This window comes from Periplaneta americana, chromosome 1 (genome assembly GCF_040183065.1).
Source record: "Periplaneta americana isolate PAMFEO1 chromosome 1, P.americana_PAMFEO1_priV1, whole genome shotgun sequence".
In the NCBI taxonomy this organism is placed as follows: domain Eukaryota; kingdom Metazoa; phylum Arthropoda; class Insecta; order Blattodea; family Blattidae; genus Periplaneta; species Periplaneta americana.
Window position 1 is genome coordinate 172,725,395 of NC_091117.1, and position 18,681 is coordinate 172,744,075.

At 33.4% G+C, this 18,681-nt stretch overlaps 1 protein-coding gene across 2 annotated transcripts in view; it reads right to left on the reverse strand.

Annotated features, from left to right (window-relative positions):
- The window catches only part of didum (dilute class unconventional myosin), a 190,211-nt gene that overhangs the window by 24,993 nt on the left and 146,537 nt on the right, over window positions 1-18,681 (reverse strand). For both annotated transcript variants that reach the window (XM_069832090.1, XM_069832089.1), the window contains exons 18-22: window positions 18,184-18,502; window positions 13,871-14,115; window positions 12,220-12,363; window positions 9,786-9,929; window positions 5,073-5,172 (exon numbers count right to left, since the gene is read on the reverse strand). In XM_069832090.1, the coding sequence (XP_069688191.1) occupies window positions 5,073-5,172; window positions 9,786-9,929; window positions 12,220-12,363; window positions 13,871-14,115; window positions 18,184-18,502 (952 nt within the window). The remainder of the gene's footprint in view (window positions 1-5,072; window positions 5,173-9,785; window positions 9,930-12,219; window positions 12,364-13,870; window positions 14,116-18,183; window positions 18,503-18,681) is intronic.

Here is an 18,681-nt window from a genome sequence, read left to right on the forward strand (position 1 = left end):
AGAAGAAACTCCCTGCACTTTAATTCCAACGAAATAATTCTAAGAAAAAAAGTATATGCCACCTTATGTTTCATATAAATAAAATACTAAAATAATTAATAATAACTGTTACTTTATCATTAATAAAAAAGAATAATTATAATCTGATGCTATCACTCATTGAAAATTTTCCTCACACTATCATAATATATTTTATTTCCTGCTTCCTATACTTAAAAATTCAGAGTTGCGAGCCATGCTACAGATATTTAATAAGGTAACAGTAAAAGTCTGCATTTTGAAATGAACATCTAACAATGTGATCTCTATCAATTTTTTTTTTCTAATTTGTTCCAGTCAAAAACAGAAATAGCCTATATTTAGTGAAGTTCAGGTTACCTTCTGAATTTCACGTCACAATTATTTTCTACACTGAAATACAATACATTTTTATTTATAAAAGTAAGTAGACAATATTCTGAAATTACTATTTGTATTTATGGAAGATAACGATGAAGTAAAAAATACAAACTTCTTGAAGCTATATGTTTAGCAAGAAAAGCACTTTCTTTTAGTTACATGAAAAAAATTGCATATGCCGAAATATTTCCGTGCACATGCATATGGAATGTGCCCATACTTGATTTAAAAGAGGGAGAAAGCAATGACGAATTGTTGAGAACAAGTGTAGATTGGACTATTTCCATTACTGATAACGAAAAAAGGAAATCACGTTTCGAGATTAGCTCTACCTGGGTGTTCAGGTGACAAAAAGTAGGATGAGAAGAGGATTCCTACTTGTTGGGGTCGTTACAAACAGCTTAAATATAAATCTTCAGTTAAACAGATTTAACAGTTCATAACGACCCCAACAAGTTTTTTTTCTTACTACAAGCAATGGAAAAAGTTCAATCTACAGCTCCTCTGCCCATACTTATTCAACAGACAACAAAGGATCTGACATATAGTAACGAGGAAAAGCGAGTTTATTTTTTTAATTTCCTTCATGTGAAGGTAACTTTATCTGCAAGTGGAAAGGAAACATCGCATACAATAATAAGGGCAGTACAATAGTTATTAAATGAATTAAAATATTTAACAACGTGATTAAATCACGAGAAAATGCAGGTGGCTTAAGTTATACAGTATTTCCTTGATAATTTTAAGATATAGATGCAATCAAAATGTTTAATCATCTATTCACAAATTCTGATAATCAATGTGTAAGAATACAGTCATCTAAGAGCAAGGTTTCTCTAAGCAAGAAAAAAACTATCTTAAATCTAGAGTCAGGATTAAGGTGAAGATGAAGATTTTCTCTTTAGAGGATTTGAATGGGTATGGGAAGCACGGAAATAGAGCTCCTTGCCTTCATGGCCTTGGCACTAATCCCCATTTCAGTTTGATTGATAGGCCTTTCCCCTCTACTCACATTCTCTACCATCAGTGAAGGAGAAGATGCTACTGTCCATCTCACAAACGTTCGACTAATTGACTTTCAACACAGTGACAAATTTCATTATTTAAAATTTGTACCAGTAATCTATATTTCGAAAGTCTACACTAAGCATTTGCATTTGTACTTCATTTTTATTGCTGTTCAAATCAACTGGCACATTAAAAAGCTACTGACAGCAGAAGATAATGTTTTCTTCACCGCTAGTTGCTAGTCTACAACATACACAACGGGACAATCTGCACTGTGTCACTCCCCCTTGACTTCATAATACAAACTAACATTCCTTAATTTAATTAATTATTAGTTGAAAATATTGTTAGAGTGGCACTAAAATATACTCAAACATGTAATTGTCAAACATCTATATGGCTGTATTTTATAAATGTTATGTTTTATTTAACGACGCTCGCAACTGCAGAGATTATATCAGCGTCGCCGGATGTGCTGGAATTTTGTCCCATAGGAGTTCTTTTACATGCCAGTAAATCTACTGACATGAGCCTGTCGCATTTAAGCACACTTAAATGCCATCGACCCGGTCCGGGATCGAACCCGCAACCTTGGGCATAGAAGGCCAGCGCTGTATTTTATATTTACTTATCTACTTTATTAATATTTTATTTTCTCGTGTTTATAGTTTGGGGGTGCAGGTGTAAAAGGTAACAGCTACCATATCTGTCACTGACTGACTCGGGGCAAGTAGAAGGGGAAAGAAATGCCTTCACATCCTCTCAACTTGTATGAAATGTCGTTTAGAATGAGGTGGTGACCTTTTCATCCCTGGCAAAGACTCTATACTCAATTTGGGCAAATCGTAAAACAGCGAACGCTAAGCTCCGCCCACGACCCCTTTCAACTTTTCCCCTACAAGCTCACCACACACTCTAGCGGGAAAGAGTGGAAATAGGGGGTTTAGGGTGGGGGTGACATCTAGTGGAGGAAAGTGGAACAAAAAGAGTGAATGCGGCATCTACGAAGCAAAAGAGGAACTTTGTCCTGTCTTGTATGTTCCTATCGAAACACATGCACGCATGCACGCTTTTTGGTCACGCTTTAGACCTCTCGGCTGCCAAGGTGAGTTGGTGGTAGAAGGGAAAATGAATCTATTTATGTTCAGGACAATGACCGAATAGCGGGCTTGTGAATTTACTGTGGGTTGACTGCGGGGGTGGCATAAGTGTTAACGCGCGCTGGTAGAGCTTCATTGTGTCCATGTCCAGCTACGAGTACAGACAGAACGACGTGTTGTGATGAGCCATCACGTGGCAGGTCCTGATTACGGCAAACGAAGCTCTGGTGATTATTGTGTTACTTCAAGGACAGTGCAAAGTTAACAGGTGAGTGTTGTTTTATTCAAAGTATGTGTTAGTTCGAGGAAAAAACTTATATATGAAACGTAAATATGAAATACGTGCGATGCAGTAGGCAGTGATCCACCAGTGTTGTTTTATTCAAAGTATGTGTTAGTTCGAGATCCAAACGTTGTCTAATGCACATCAAGGGCATCCCACATCAATTTGGTTGTATTGTGTTGTGTTGTAAAATATGAAATACATGCGAGGCGGTAGACAGTGATCCACCGAAGCGGGGCAGATAGTAGAGAGAGAGAGAGAGAGAGAGAGAACACAAGCGAGGTGTCGAGTGGCGAGGGTGGGGATAACTTCCCCTACTGGCATTCGCTGTTTCACGATTTTTAACAGGAGGCTGAGTAAACCCTGGATGTTGGCAACGAGCAGGATTAAAGAAGATAAATCTAAAATAAAGCAATGATAAATCCAGATGTGATGAATGAAATTAAGACATGGTATACATAGAAAAGAAAATAAGCTAGAACACAAAAGAAAGGAAAATCCTGAAGTAAGCATATGAACTTATGGTGTGATAATATATTTTAGGAATTAAAGCTTAACCATGTCACTATGGCTCCATAATGACATGATTAAGGTTTAATTCCAGGCCTCCAGGCCAAAATGTAAAACAGTAACTTGAAGACAGCAACAAAATTAGAAGAGTAAAGAATGAAATGAATATAATTATAACAAGAAAGGGCCAAAAAAGAGCAATATATAAAAATGTTACAGTAAACCTAAAGAAAGACGAAAAGAAATAGCTGGGCTATAGAGAACTTCCGAGATAAGAAAGTAAAGATACTCTGGTAAAATACAAGGAAGCAGAATGGGAAGATGATGATAAGAAGATCCAGGCTTTCAAAAACCGTTGTATTTAAGACAATTTTTTATCTAGGAAACACTGTAGATGTACGATAGCAAATGCAACCAAGAAATGAAAAAGTGCTCCTCATTTCATATAGAAGTGCTATAAACCTGTTGCCAGAGTAACTTATTACTCAGTTTCTGTTGGCTTGACTGGAATGGAATAGCACCAACATACCTAACAGAAAATGCCATTCCAAACCTACAGAAGTTGCACCAGTAAAAAAATTGCAAAATGTGAAGATTTAGTGGAAGCAAATAAATCTTAATGTCATTTAAATATTCCTAATTAATATTTACGCTCAACATTTAAGAACATTGTTATAGAAGTTAAATGCCACGTTGTATACACACAATAAAAACCAAACCTAAATTTTCAACAATTTACCAAATTCTATAGTTACATGTTTAACAATATCCTCAATGTAATGAAATTCCATTAATTTCATATTCATATATATATTTTCTGTCTCACAACACAGTACCAACAATTTGGAAATCTTAAAATAACAATTGTAAGCAGATTTGAAATAAATTACGAAATATTTTGTGGCAAAATATTGTTTTTTGCACGATCGTGTTTTTTGTTGTATTTATAGCTATTGTTGTTAGACCTTGAAAATCAGAATTACTACACAGAAAAACCTGCTGCTAGGGAAACCATTCTTCATAACATAAAACTAAACTGAAATAGACCCATTATAGTGCACTTATTGTTACTTAGTTACCATTACAGTGCAGTTTTGCGAAGACTGGAATAATATGTGACTAGTTGCAGGAAATGGGACCTAATGTCGGATTTCCCCCTCCCCCCCCAAAAAGAGGATGAAATACTGAGCATTTAAAAAAAAAATCATGGTTCTAGATGTCATAGTTCTTAATATATTACTTACTGAATATTGATATTACATTATGTACTTTTCGAAAAAAATGCAAATTAAAGTTTTCACTTGTTTTCTTAGCAACTATAAGAAAGATTTAGGAATTTAAGAAGCACTGTGTAAAACTACGTCCTAGTTTAGTATGTAAAAAAGCCTACAGGTAGCGCAAGATGTCAAAACATAGAAATGCAGTTTTTACACTGCAAATTAGTTATTTTGTTCTCCTGTAAAATTTACTTTCCCGACTTTAGGTCCCTTTTCACGCAACAGGTCACATATTCCTCTAAATTTTCAATGCAAAATATATTGTATTTGCAATTTTAAAAATATGATCGTGCAAAAAATGTTGAACAATACATGTTTGTGAAGCGCATTACAAAATCTCAGAAACTGAAAAACTCGCTCTGGTCGTTTTTAAACTATTCCTCGATTTTATAAAAAGCACTTGCCAACCTTGTATTGTAATATACTATTTCTTCCTTGGAAGTTATAATGGTATATAATATATACAAAACTCAAGACAGATATTATGGAACTTACTGAGAAGTTCCTGTCCTCCTATGACTCCATCTGCCGTGACTGTTCTAAGAGCTGCCAGGTCCGTCTTCAATTTGTCATTCTCCATCTCCAGCTCCTGCAACTGTACCGCCACCTCAATGAAAACATTGCTAACTCTTGAACTGATGTGTTACATTATTCCTTCACTCATTATAAACGAAAGGTACACAGGAATTCTGTTACCCAAATTATAGATAACTCAAACTGATAATCTTATCTAATCTAATACATTCGTCATAGTAAGTTGTAACACTGAAAGAAAATGTTTATTACATTAAGTCAGGGCTGGGCAGTATTTGAAATACATTTGTATTTTGTAATTTGTAAGGATTTTCGAAAGTATTTTGTATTTAAATACATAAAATTGATGTATTTTGTATTTTGTATTTCAAATACTCAAAATATTTTTTTCTTCTTCTTGTTCAAGTTTTGGATTTCAATTTGAAGAATGAATTTTTGTCTTATTTGCCTACCCATTTCAGATGTGTTAGCCATACACTTAGTTTTCTTGCCACAACTGATTTCCTTAATGCCATGAAGAAATCTCCAACAGCATCAAAGATCCATCACCCAACACTTGCTAAATGTTTAGCATTATGGAATGCGTCTAGGGGACCCAAATCCTCAGAAATTATATCAGATGTCTTGAAATATTAATTAAAGTTTCCTTGCCCAACTCGATGGAATTCTCTTTATGACTCAATCTCTCAAATATTGCAATTCAAACATGATATAAACAGTATATGTGAAAAACTGGGATTGCCAACCTTCAAAGATGTTGAGTTTCAGTACCTTGAAGAATATTGTGCAGTTCTGAAACTCATTGCCGTAGCCCTTAATTTAATGCAAATGAGAAGACGTGCTATTGCGGCCAACTTTTGTCCACATTAATTTCCCTTAAAACCAGATTACATATTCTGTTACCTAGTAATCTACGCCATCTATTCCAAGTAACTCCAATCCTAATAAGTTCACTTTCATCAAGATTTAAAGTTATGTTTGATCTGATCCCAGAAGAAAAGTGAGCTATTTTGGCAGCTTGCTCCACCCATCATTGAAGATGAGATGGCTACCTGACATTTCCTCACTAAGTGATAAGAAGAGGACACAGAATATGTGTTGTGAAATCAGCTGAGCAGTTGTCTGCTACATCTTTGGTCAGTTCAGACAATGAAAACAATTTTTATGTCTTCAACTCAAGTAAAACAGACTTTGAAAAGGAAAAAGAAAAGAACTTGTCTGCTGCGAAGTATGAGCTCATACAATTCTTCAATGGCAAATTGCACTCTAGAGAATTACCCAACAGTGAAACAAGCTTTTATAAATATAATACAAGTTTGTGTTCCTCTACGCCTGTAGAAAGACTGTTCTGTTTTGCAGGATTTATTCATTCACCAGCAAGGGGATCCTTATCTTATGAACATTTGAGGAACTGGTTGTTTTCAAAGGGAGCAGTAATTATTCATATGTAGCATAATTTCATTGCTGACTGGGAAAAGGAAGAATGTTCAGTTACAGTGTTTATATAAAACTTCGAGGTAAAAATACTTTTAATGTTAATATAATATTTTAGATTTTCAGTAATATTCTTATTTCTATAGGCCTATATATTTTATCGAGTATTTGAAATACAAATGTATTTTGGTTAATTTTTTTAAAGTATTTTGTATTTGTATTTCAAATACAATTATTTGAAGTATTTTGTATTTGTATTTGAAATACTTGGATGTCAGTATTTTGCCCAGCCTGCATTAAGTTTAGTAATGCATTACTATATGATATTTGAACCAAATACCATGTCACTAAAATTAAAATTTTAAAACAGCATTTAATCTTATTGGTGTCACTGATTGTCAATATTATCATCCTCAACCTCCTCCTCTTATCATGTCCTCCTTTCAGGAAGTAGATTCCAAATATGCCTCCAATCTTTCCACTATTTCCCTTTGTATATTTCTTCCCATTCATATTCCCATTTCTGAAGGTTTCTTTTAATTTGATCTATACATCTTTCCCGAAGTCTTCCTCTTGCGCACTTTCCTTTTACCTTTAGATTTAAATTCTCTTTGGTAATCTTGCATTTCCCATTTCTTTTTGTGTGTCTGAACCATTTGAGCCTATTGTTTTCTAAATTTGTTGTTATTTTTCCTATATTTAGAGTGCTCTTAATGTGGCCTTTACTTATTTGGTCTTTGTCCCTGTGTATTATATCCCATGAGAAACTCTCACATCTGTAGTCTACTTAGATCACTTTCTGTATATAATCCATGTTTCTGAAATATAGGTTTGCATAATGCTACATTTTTTTGTCACTATAACATAAGTTTAAATGATTCATTATCGTCATTTCCCTGTCCCTCCGGCAGGACAGTCCTGCTTTGGGGATGTTTGTCCTTCCATCTTCTGTGAGTCTGGCAGGATGCCAAAATGTCCTCCTTTAGTAGAATATGAACTTCAAATGTCCCTCTTCTCCGAAAAATGAAGAAGGTTTAGTTAAGAAAGAAAATGTGGGAGAAACTGAAGTAACTTTTTATGAAAACTGTAAAATATTTAGAAATGCTGTGCAACAAACACTTCAAGGACTTAAGATATTTTCTAGTGGGCTTTTGCTGAAGCATGTTCCTCTGTAGTCCGAGGTGGAAAAGAGTGCTGAATAGATAGCTAACCAAGGATCTTTTAAAATATTAATAGTGATACAGAATTTGTTTGACTAGTTTCCCTGCCTTAGGAAAATATTTGGGGCTAAGCGGGATGAAGTTGCAGGAGAATGGAGAAAGTTACACAACACAGAACTGCACGCATTGTATTCTTCACCTGACATAATTAGGAACATTAAATCCAGACGTTTGAGATGGGCAGGGCATGTAGCACGTATGGGTGAATCCAGAAATGCATATAGAGTGTTAGTTGGGAGACCGGAGGGAAAAAGATCTTTAAGGAAGCCGAGACGTAGATGGGAGGATATTAAAATGGATTTGAGGGAGGTGGAATATGATGATAGAGACTGGATTAATCTTGCACAGGATAGGGACCGATGGCGGGCTTATGCGAGGGCGGCAATGAACCTTTGGGTTCCTTAAAAGCCATTTGTAAGTAAGTTTAATTCGATTCTCCGTTTTAAAATCTGCTTGCTTACGTAGTTTCGTTTCAATATCTTGTAAAGAGAGGGCAGGATAACTAATTGAATGAACCTATGCACCCTTGCGTAGTTGTGGAACTCAGCAAACATCAGTGAAGATGATCCTCAAAGTGAGTGTGAGTCCATCCAGGATGTGCACTAAAGTGTAAACTGCACTCTGAACATAAAGTTTTAAGTAAGTGTGAATCCATTCTAGACTAATACTAAATAACCTGTAATCTGTATTCCGTACCCAACAGATATTCTTGATTTTTACGTATTCGGTACAATTTATGACGTAACTATGATATATGTAAGAAATATAATATGATTATGAAGCTGTAAACCTCTGTAATGTGTGCTGTTCAATGCTGCTGATTAATTTCTGCTAAAATATAATCATATTGAAAGTATTTTGATAAAATAAACTTGTTCTCTGGAAAAAGGACCTATAAAATGCCCCAATAAAATATATAAATGCATTATTTAACAAAAACTTGTAGATAGTGTTATTATTGTAACAGTAACCAAATTGTTATCTTGATAAAAGTGCATTCAAATCGCAAAAAATTACATAAAAATAAATCTTTCAATCTTTGTTTTCTAGAAACGTAACTTTTGCTTATGAGCCCTTTTACCGGCTACCGTCTCAATTGTTTTATACAATAAACGTTGCTATGGTAACAAAATAAATAGTTAAAATAAATGTGTTACAGTTCTTCTAAGCAAATGTTCAATTAATTAAATGTTCAAAATGTTGCCCATTTACGATCTGGTAATGTGAAAGACTCTGAACAAATTCCTGTTTAACATTTTCAATGACTGCTGGTGGTATATCTCTGCACTCACTTGTATTCTTTTCAACTCATCAATATCAGCAGGCTTCATAGCAAATACCTTAAATTTCAAATAACCCCACAGAAAGTAATCAAAAGGGGAAAGAACCGGCGATCTTGCAGGCCACTCTACAAATCCTCTTCTTCTGACCCATCTATTAGGAAAGACTTCATTCAGGTATTGCCATACAGGACAGCATAATGAGGAGCCCCATCTTGTTGATATCAGATGGAATCATTAGAGGTTCTACTGTATTCTAAAATAAATTGATTCTCAACAAACTCTGGATTTGATCTCGAAGGGAATCATATTGAAAATTTACATACCAGTTCATGTGTCAAAGTAAAATAGTTTGTAAGTCCGGAATGAAACAGATGTATTATAGGGACCACTCTCTCATTCTCTCTTTATTTTTTTTACAAAAACAATCGCAAAAATAAGAGTGTTTGTGTAAAAAAAAGTACTTTTCCTGGACCAAAAATACAATACGAGAAATGAAAAATGTATTATTTAATTCATTTGCTTTGGTAGCACTTACGCTTATTGAATACTGATTACTGATCAACTGCTATTTCTGTTGATATTTTTTTGTGCACTATAATGATGGGTGGCCTCTAAAATACATTTGTTCCGGAAAAAAATTCAGAACATTTAATGCACTATACAATACTGAATGTGTCAGGTGCACTGTTACAAGTTGAATTATTCCAATCTAAAATAAATTCAGGATTAAATTTTACCTTGTATCTGTCATGAGTCCTTGATGCATCGTCACTTGGACTATCTTCTTTCTCCAAATACTCTACTCTCTTCTGGAGTCTGTTTCTTTCCTTTTCAACATCTTTCAGTTTCTGTTGCAGCTTCAGTACCAAACCAACATCAATCTAGAAAACAGTGAAAGATTTACGGTAATGAAAATTAAAATTCTGCAAAATCAAACTTTGAAACTTACTGTTAGCCTAGAATCTTCATATTACATAAAAAATTGAATCAATAGAAAAGTGGAACATTAAAAAAATTGCGATATTAATATCACACTCACGTATTTTGAAATCCACGCTATTTTACACGACATTACAAAAGCTGAGACACATTCCAGAAGAAAACATAATGATAACTTATAGCAAATTTTAAATTATTATGAAATACACAAGCAATTACGTAATACTTATTGTTGAAAAGAATGAAAAATTATACAATACATGGCCTTCAGATAAAACACATTTTCTTAACGGCCTACTTTCTTTGGAATTTCAAACAGCTTACTTTATTTTCAAAAGTGGAGTGAAAGTGCACACAAACACTTGATAAATTAAATTTTTTATATTCTATGTCGTAACTGAAATTTTATAACAAAAATGTCACATTTTCAAATATAGAAAACATTAGAGAATAAATGGAAAACATCAGTTTAGACTAGATCCTTCCACTCTCTCCACAACTCGTACTCTTTATAGGAGTACTCAAGATACAATGTGAAATCTCTGTCATTAGGTAACAGTTCACTTTACATCAAAATCAACAGTTCAAATACCTATTACTATCATATAAACATTTCTCAACCTAGAGTTGAAGACTATCTCTTGCTCAATGACATGTACTTAATGTACTATACGTGTTGAGGAACAACAATCACAATGTACCTATATGAAAAAAAAATCTGAAAGATTGCCGAAGCCAAAATCCGCGTGCAAACTGTTACTAAGATGTTCCAGTTCAAAATTTTGAATAACCTCACTGTAGTTAAAAAAAAAAAAAAAAAAAATCTCCCTTCACCATGTTACAGGATTAAGTAAAGAGCTTAAATTTGTCTTACAGGACACCTACATTTCGTAAGTACTGCATTTAAAAACGTCAATGACACTTATGCAACATAACCTGTAATAAAGGTTATTATTCTCCATTACCGGTCCTTTATTCTTTACATAAACAAAAGCAAATCAACATGATGTCTTATGAGTAGAGGTATGAAAATTATAGCATTAATTTTTTGTATTTATAGTAAAAATGTTTTAAAAAAATAGCATTTCACAATATTAATTACCGTATTAGAAGAAATAGCGTTTATTAGCTAAAATCTGTTCTGTTATTTTATGTATTGAGAGAGCCAAATGAAAATAAGATATATTAATGGTAAAGCTAAGTACTATTGGGATGCTAGATGGAAAATGGATGAAATCCAAAATCTAGAGCATTAGAAAACAACTACAACAACATTATTATTTATTATCCAATAAGTGAAACCTTATTTCACACTAAGGTTAAAATACTCGTATTGTATAGGTCATTCAAATATTTGGGTGTTACCCTCAACAGTCAGGCCAAAAGTGAAGAAGATATTAATAATAAGATTGGTCAAGGAAAGCGGGCCATAAGACAATAAAATACACTCCTGTGCAATGACAAGGTAACAAGGAAAACTAAGACAAGTATATATAAAACTATATTAGAAAGTATATGTACTGAAACTTGGGAAATGAGAGACAGAATGAAGAAGAAATTGTTGGCTCTAGAAATGGATTACTGGTGCCGTAGTTGTCAAATTTCGAGGATGGACCACATTAGGAATCAGGATGTCCGTAATATAATGCAGGTATCAGGAGATATCTTACAATCAGTGGAAACTAAACGCCTGATATGGTATGAGCATCTCCAGAGAATGTCAGCCGACCGCTGGCCTAATAAGGTCTTCAACTGGACTCCCCCGGAAAAAAAGAGAAGAGAAAGGCCAATGAAAAAATGGAGCAAGGAGGTTCAGGAAGATATGGTCTGCAGGGGTCTACAAATGGGCGATTGGCAAAACCGGAGTACCTGGAAGTTGAGAAGCGGGAGACGGCGACAGCCGTAAAATTACTCACAATACATACATACACTGTATAGGTGTCTCTCTAAAAGAACAAGCCCCATGAGAAGCCAAATTCTTGCTCCAATTTCAATCTCACTTAGAATCAACGATTTTTCAGCGATATTCGTTTTATATACTTGTCTCTCCAAAAATCATTGAAGTCTTCAGTAGAGTAACTATCGCAATAACCAATAATGACAAATCAAAGATACTTGACATTTGTCTACATAAAATAAAACAACATGTTTGGTATCTTCAACATTCTCTATGTTAAAGTGTAATAAATTTTAATGTTCAACTGCAGAAAATTTAGCGAAAAAAGTCCTAACCTCTTCTGGAGGCTTCTGTCCTTCAGGGCTCACTGTCTCAGATCTGCGTCCTTGTTGCTGGCTCCAGTCTATGTTTTCGAGCTTCTGGTGGCTGCCTGATGACGAGGCACTGACTGTCGACCTCACTGATCCATAGCCGTAATCCTAGATATAAACAATTTATTAGTTTAGTTTATAATAATGAAAGGAAAAAAAAAAACTATAATTATTATAAATTGCACATAAATCATAACACACACATTCAAATTATAACAAAATTTAATGCCAATCATTTTTATTGCTTCAAAACTTCAGTTTCATAACAGATAAATAAACAAGTAAACAAAATTATTTTCTATTCAATTATATTTTATGTAAAGAGTAGATTAAAGCTCTAAAGTACTGGTACCGGTTAATTTAACTTTTAACAAAATGTGTTCTTGCCATGGTTTCATTAAATTGATCCAGGTAACAGGGCCTAATAATCGAAAGCAGAAAAAGGTGGTGAGATAAGAATAAGAATGGAGGAGATGGAAGAGGAGGAGGAGGATGGTAAAAACGTTTTCGTTGAAATTAATATTACGCAAATTTTACTCCATTCTATGAAATGGAGTGTTATTCTCAGAATAATTGTCATAAAAAATGCAACTAAAAACTAATATTTTTAACTGATTTTATTTATAGTCACATTAACTGTGAGGTCATTAGTACACAACTGTAGACGTTGTTACATTGGACTATTGTCTTCCATCAGAATGTGTGCAAACCATGTACAATCAGCAGGAATTATCTTGCAAAACATTATATGTAAGTTCGTAGTAAAAATGGGAACCAACCCGACATTTGTCTTTTTTAAGAGGTCAGGTACAAGCTTACAGCAGTAAAATTTTTGGAAATATCCAACATTTTTTTCCGCTATCGTTGTATCTTGCACAATAATGAAAATTGTGTATGTGTAAAACACTGTCCTTCTGCTATATGAAAAAAAATATATTTTTACGATTTAAAAAAAACTTATTTAGGCTATATTTTTTTTTCTAAATTCAAAATGGTGATGAAGCGTTTCACTCATAACTCAAACTTTTTCATGTTCTCTCTCTTTTATTTTATTGCTGAAACTCATGTTTACAATATTATGCACTTTCAACTACATTTCTTAATAAATAATATTTTTTTTTTTATTTTGTGTTAGATTAAAATACTGATATTTTACCATTTTTTTTAAATCAATTTATTTTTTATTAGACAATTTATCAAAGGTAGAGAAGTGATTTTGATATGACATGTATAAATACACATAAAAAACTTCATCACAGAATGTTGGACAGTTTTTGACTCTCGTGACATATGACTTAAAGAAGACATGAGTTCTAGACTCAATTTAAGACCATGGCTAAACAATGAAACAAATGAGATGGGTTTCACACATTACCAAAGTCATAAGCATAAAATATACTATTTACGAATTCAAATCCTTTATATACCTATAAAATTGCAACATCTAAATTGAAAATGTAAAAATTCTGTTAATTGAAGTCATGTAAAAATATTCAATGTTATGTGCACAGATTTATTTTAATTTCAATTTTCTGTTTCCTTCCCCCACTCTTCCTAAAATATATAGATGTAAATTGTATTGACAATTTATCGAGAAATAAAAATAAGAACTTGCATCGTCTGGTAGTTCAGATGTAGCACTGGCTGTGCTGGCATTGGAGAGACTTCTTTGGTGTCCTTTCTTGAGACCAGAAGCATTAGATCCACCCCTCTGAAGACGATTTATTTCCTTTTCAAGAATTTCGTTACGCTGCTCCAAGGAATTGTAGTCTGTCAAAAGCTTCTGATAAGCATCTCTATCCTGGTCATGCTCCCGAATCAAGAACAACTTCTCTTCTTCCAAGCGTGCTTTCATTGTTGCTGTACATAATAAACATGACACGGAAATTAATATGTATGTATATATCTTACATATGATCAACAAGTTATTAGTAATTAACAAACAACAGAGCTATTAAACTTTGTAAATGCTAAAATTTTTAATTGTGGTTACTCTTCTCATATACAAATATTGATTTTAATACAGGACATATTTTGAAATTTAATAACAACAAAAGAATATACATATAAAGTGGTTTAAAAATTGCAAGTAATTTTCTTTTGCGGGGGAGGGGGGGCGGGAGGATGGGGGGGAGTGTATTTGTTGATGAAAAGGAAACTCAGAATCGACAAAGTACGCATTATCTTATTTGCCACTCCATTATTATCGAAGATACGGTATGGAATGGAATTTACAGGAGGAGAGCACAATGACCAGGACTGTGACCTGTTGCGTTCTATTGTGCTAATTCTTACTTACTGAAAATGCAACATATGTGATCTTTTTAAATGAACATCTTATTATAAAGCTTTCTATAGATTCTAAATTATTTTTATAGGAGACAACGTTTTAAAAATAGTTGCACACTCTAAGCATTTGTAGTTTGTAAACAAGCAATGTATTATTTATTTATATTTCTATTTTATCACATTAGATTTTATTTCTTACGTAATTTCTTAATCAGGCTGGAAACTGGGCTTATTACGCTAATCTTCCACTGTTTAAAAACCAGTTGTTATCAAGGATGACAAAGATTAAAGTTTATAATTAGTTCGTCCTGTAGTTACCTTTGGTTCAGGGACATGGACATTTACAAAGAAAGAAGAGAACTCCTTAAGAAGTTTTGAACAGAAGATTCTGCGTAGAAACTTTGGCCCAGTCAAGGATGGAAGATACACTCACAACAATAAACTTCTTAACCTGACAGGAGGTCAAGATGTTGTAAAATTTATAAAAGCTCAAAGGCTGAGATGGCTGGGACATACAAATAGGATGCCTGAAAGATGCACTCCTATTGGAATGTTAAAGGGGAGACTATATAACAGGAGGAGAAAGGGTAGAACAAAGTTGAGGTCGATGGACGGGGTATCCAAAAATCTTGAAATTATGGGAGTGAGAGGATGGACTAACATGGTGAAGGACACAGTAAGATGGAAGGCTGTTGTTAAGGAGGCCAAAACCTACCCTGGGTTGTAGCATTAACTGATGATGATGATGATGATGATGATGATGATGATGATGTAATTTCTTAATGATCCTATAAACTGTTACTATCATGTAGTCAACCACAGTGCTATTTTGTGTGATGAAATGAGATCAAATAAAAATGGATAAAAACAATAATAAAATAACACAACCACAGTATCATAACTTCATAAGTCAAAAACCACTATTAAAAATTTTGTGCTCTTGCAAATTCATTAATATGTTGAATAATTTCACAAAAATACTGGAATATTACAGACACAAATGCTATTCCAACACAAAAACGTTTGCCTCAATTTCAATTCATTCGCATTTCTTACACAAGTATGAACTAAGTAAGATATTAATGCATTCAAAATTTTTAAACACGCAGCACTCCTACTGTTCATATTAAGTTAATCACACAAATATTTCACGATTAACTTTGCTTTATCTATCTACAGATGCATATGAAACAAGGCCACAGAGAGAAACATCTTGAGCTAATTATGCACGAAAAGTCATTAATATTAATATGTATTATCTCTGAATCATCGCCAGGTGCAAGCAATGCTGTCTTATCCACAAGTGCAATATTAACACAATGCTTCACTTGTAAATAATAGAACTATTCGTCTCATAATAACCTTCCTTTGCATTTAAATAGTGAAGAAAACAAATAATTATCTTAAAGACATTAATTCGAAAATGTTGCAATATTATTAAGCTACATTTTTTAGTTTATGAAGATAATATAAATCATTCTTCACTCTAAATTATAAATTATTTTGTATAACTTTAGAAGAATACTCCAATTTATACATCACAATTTTAAAATTAAATATAAATACATACGACAAATACAACTCTATTACCTTGCAACTTAAGATGCTCCAGGAAACATGCTAACAGCTCAACCTTGAACTTCAGAACTAACTCAAGATGCGGTCTTGGGATGAGAACAAAGTGAAAGTAATGCAGTCATGGAAAGTTTGGTTTCCTTCATTACTTTCACCTAGCTTGTATCTTATGAACACGCATGACTAGTAATTATGTGATCTCAGAGACTATTGTGTAGCAATAATTAGATTTCTTATTATTATTTTTATATAAGGTACCAATTTGCAAGATACAAAAGAAAGAAAAATTCACATGCATTACAGAAAAATTAGCGAGTTTATAGGCTAGTTAAACCTAATGACAAGATTCTGGCATTGAAATTAAAAAAAAAAATAATAATTAAAATGTGTCCGGAGTATGTGAGCTTTCGTCAACTGTATTTTTATTTATCTTCTGTTTCCAACTGAAGTGATTGGGCAGATATTAATACCCCTTTATGTGCCGGAATCTAAGCTGCAGTGCTAGCTGGCTATACTAAGTGTTTAGTCACAGGGCAATGATTATGAGATAATGGATAATTGGTGGAATAACAGCAAGAGAAGTATAAGTGGCCCCAAATACAGTCTTCAACCACCAGAAATTTCACTTGAATTCGCCAGAATTCAAACTTGGATCTCAGACGTGGAAATAAGAGGTTCTAGTCATTTGGATCTTTCGTGAATGTATGTTCAAAATATGATCAACCTCAAATAGTTTCTGAATTTGCAAAAGAATCGAAATTTTCCCAGAAAAAAAAAGTATGTATCATGTACGGTACATGCTATTACAAACTGTAATTAAAATAAATGAAAAATTAGAAGAATTTAAATCTAATACAAGGAATTATATATGTACAGTAACTATTTTTCACAACACAGAATGTCAAGTTCGAAAGAAATGAGTATTATAACATGCACAATGGTAATGGGCCCAATACTGAGCAGTTGATAACTACGTATATGCCACATAAGTAGGCTGCAGGTATCACTGTACAGATAAATAGAATTTACAAGTAAAAGAAGGATGTTCTGTTTGCATAGAGCTATGAGGAGTACAATATTAGTATTTGATTCTTCAAGCAATGTGATAAATTTATCAGATATAAATAAGGGTAGCATTAATTTTCATTTCAACCAGATTTTATATGATTTCATTTCAATTTCAGGAAACCTTATAATTACATGAAGGAGTTGAAAATAATATTAGTTACTAAATGATTTTCTATGAAGACTACATTCTTATACAGTATTTCAGTAGAATTAAATAAATTCACCAATTTTTACTATTGTATATATTGTTTATGCGCCTCCAAAATCTGCTATGTCCATTTAAACTAATTTTTTAGTAGAAAGGAAAAAGCATTATCACATAATTTCCTTGGTTTTTAAAACTACAGTAGAGCATCGATTATCCGAAACAATTGGGGACGGGGTGTGTTCGGATAACTGATTTTTTGGATAGCTAAATTGTATCGATGTCATAAGAGCAGTATAAAACACAAAACTGTACATATATATTTCGCATCACATGTCTTACAAATAACACAGAGAACTGACTAGCCTAGTTTGACAAGTTCAAAATGGCCATTAAAGTAGGCCTACTGTTTAGGAAAAGAAGTCCAAATTTTTTTTGCTTCAGAGCTGAGACTCATTCTTTGCTCCTAAGTTTCGCAAACAGTGCTAGCAGAAGTTCTACATGGCGCACACGCAAATTTGAATTTCCTAACTGGAACGCTTTCGGTTAACCGATGTTCCGGTTGATCAGTATTCGGATAATCAATGCTCTACTGTACTTTCGGTATAATTTCATTCATTACATGAAAAATGATGACATTATACCGAAAGTAGCTTTGAAAAGCAAGGGCATTAAAAGTGATTTTTTTTTATTTCTCCTGAAAAATCTGTTTAAATGCACATAGAGGATTTTGGAGGCACTGCAACGATATGTAATATAGTCTTCTTCTTAAATTTTGAATAAGCAACTGTGATAATACCTAAGAGAATGAATTAATTGGTCAGGCCTGAAAAAAAAATCATGTAACTCACCTTCTGCCCCAATTTGATTAGACTTTATCTTCTCATTCGTTTCGTTCAGTTCTGATTTTAGCGTAATATTTTCTTCATTCATTCTCTCCACCTCGCTCTTTAATTCCTTTTCAATTCGCTCTTTCTCATTCATCAAGTCCATTTTTTCGTCTCGTTCATGCTGCAATGACTGAAGCAGTCCTTCCAACTCGCGCTCCTTCTCACTCAACACAACATTAATGCGTTTTGTTTCTGCTTCCAGTCCCTTTAGTGAGTCTACCTTAACCTTCAGTTCCGCAAGTTCATGCTGCGTAGACTTTAGGATATTGTTCTCTTTTATCTGAAACGAGAGAATTCAGATTATGTTTGATAAATTAAAATAAAACCATGTATCACATTTATAGTAATTTCAATCTGGATACAATAAGATTAACTTCTTGCATAATCAATTTCTCTTCATAACAATACGTTACGTAAATGAATATAATTGATTTTACATTAAGTAAGAATAAAAAAAAT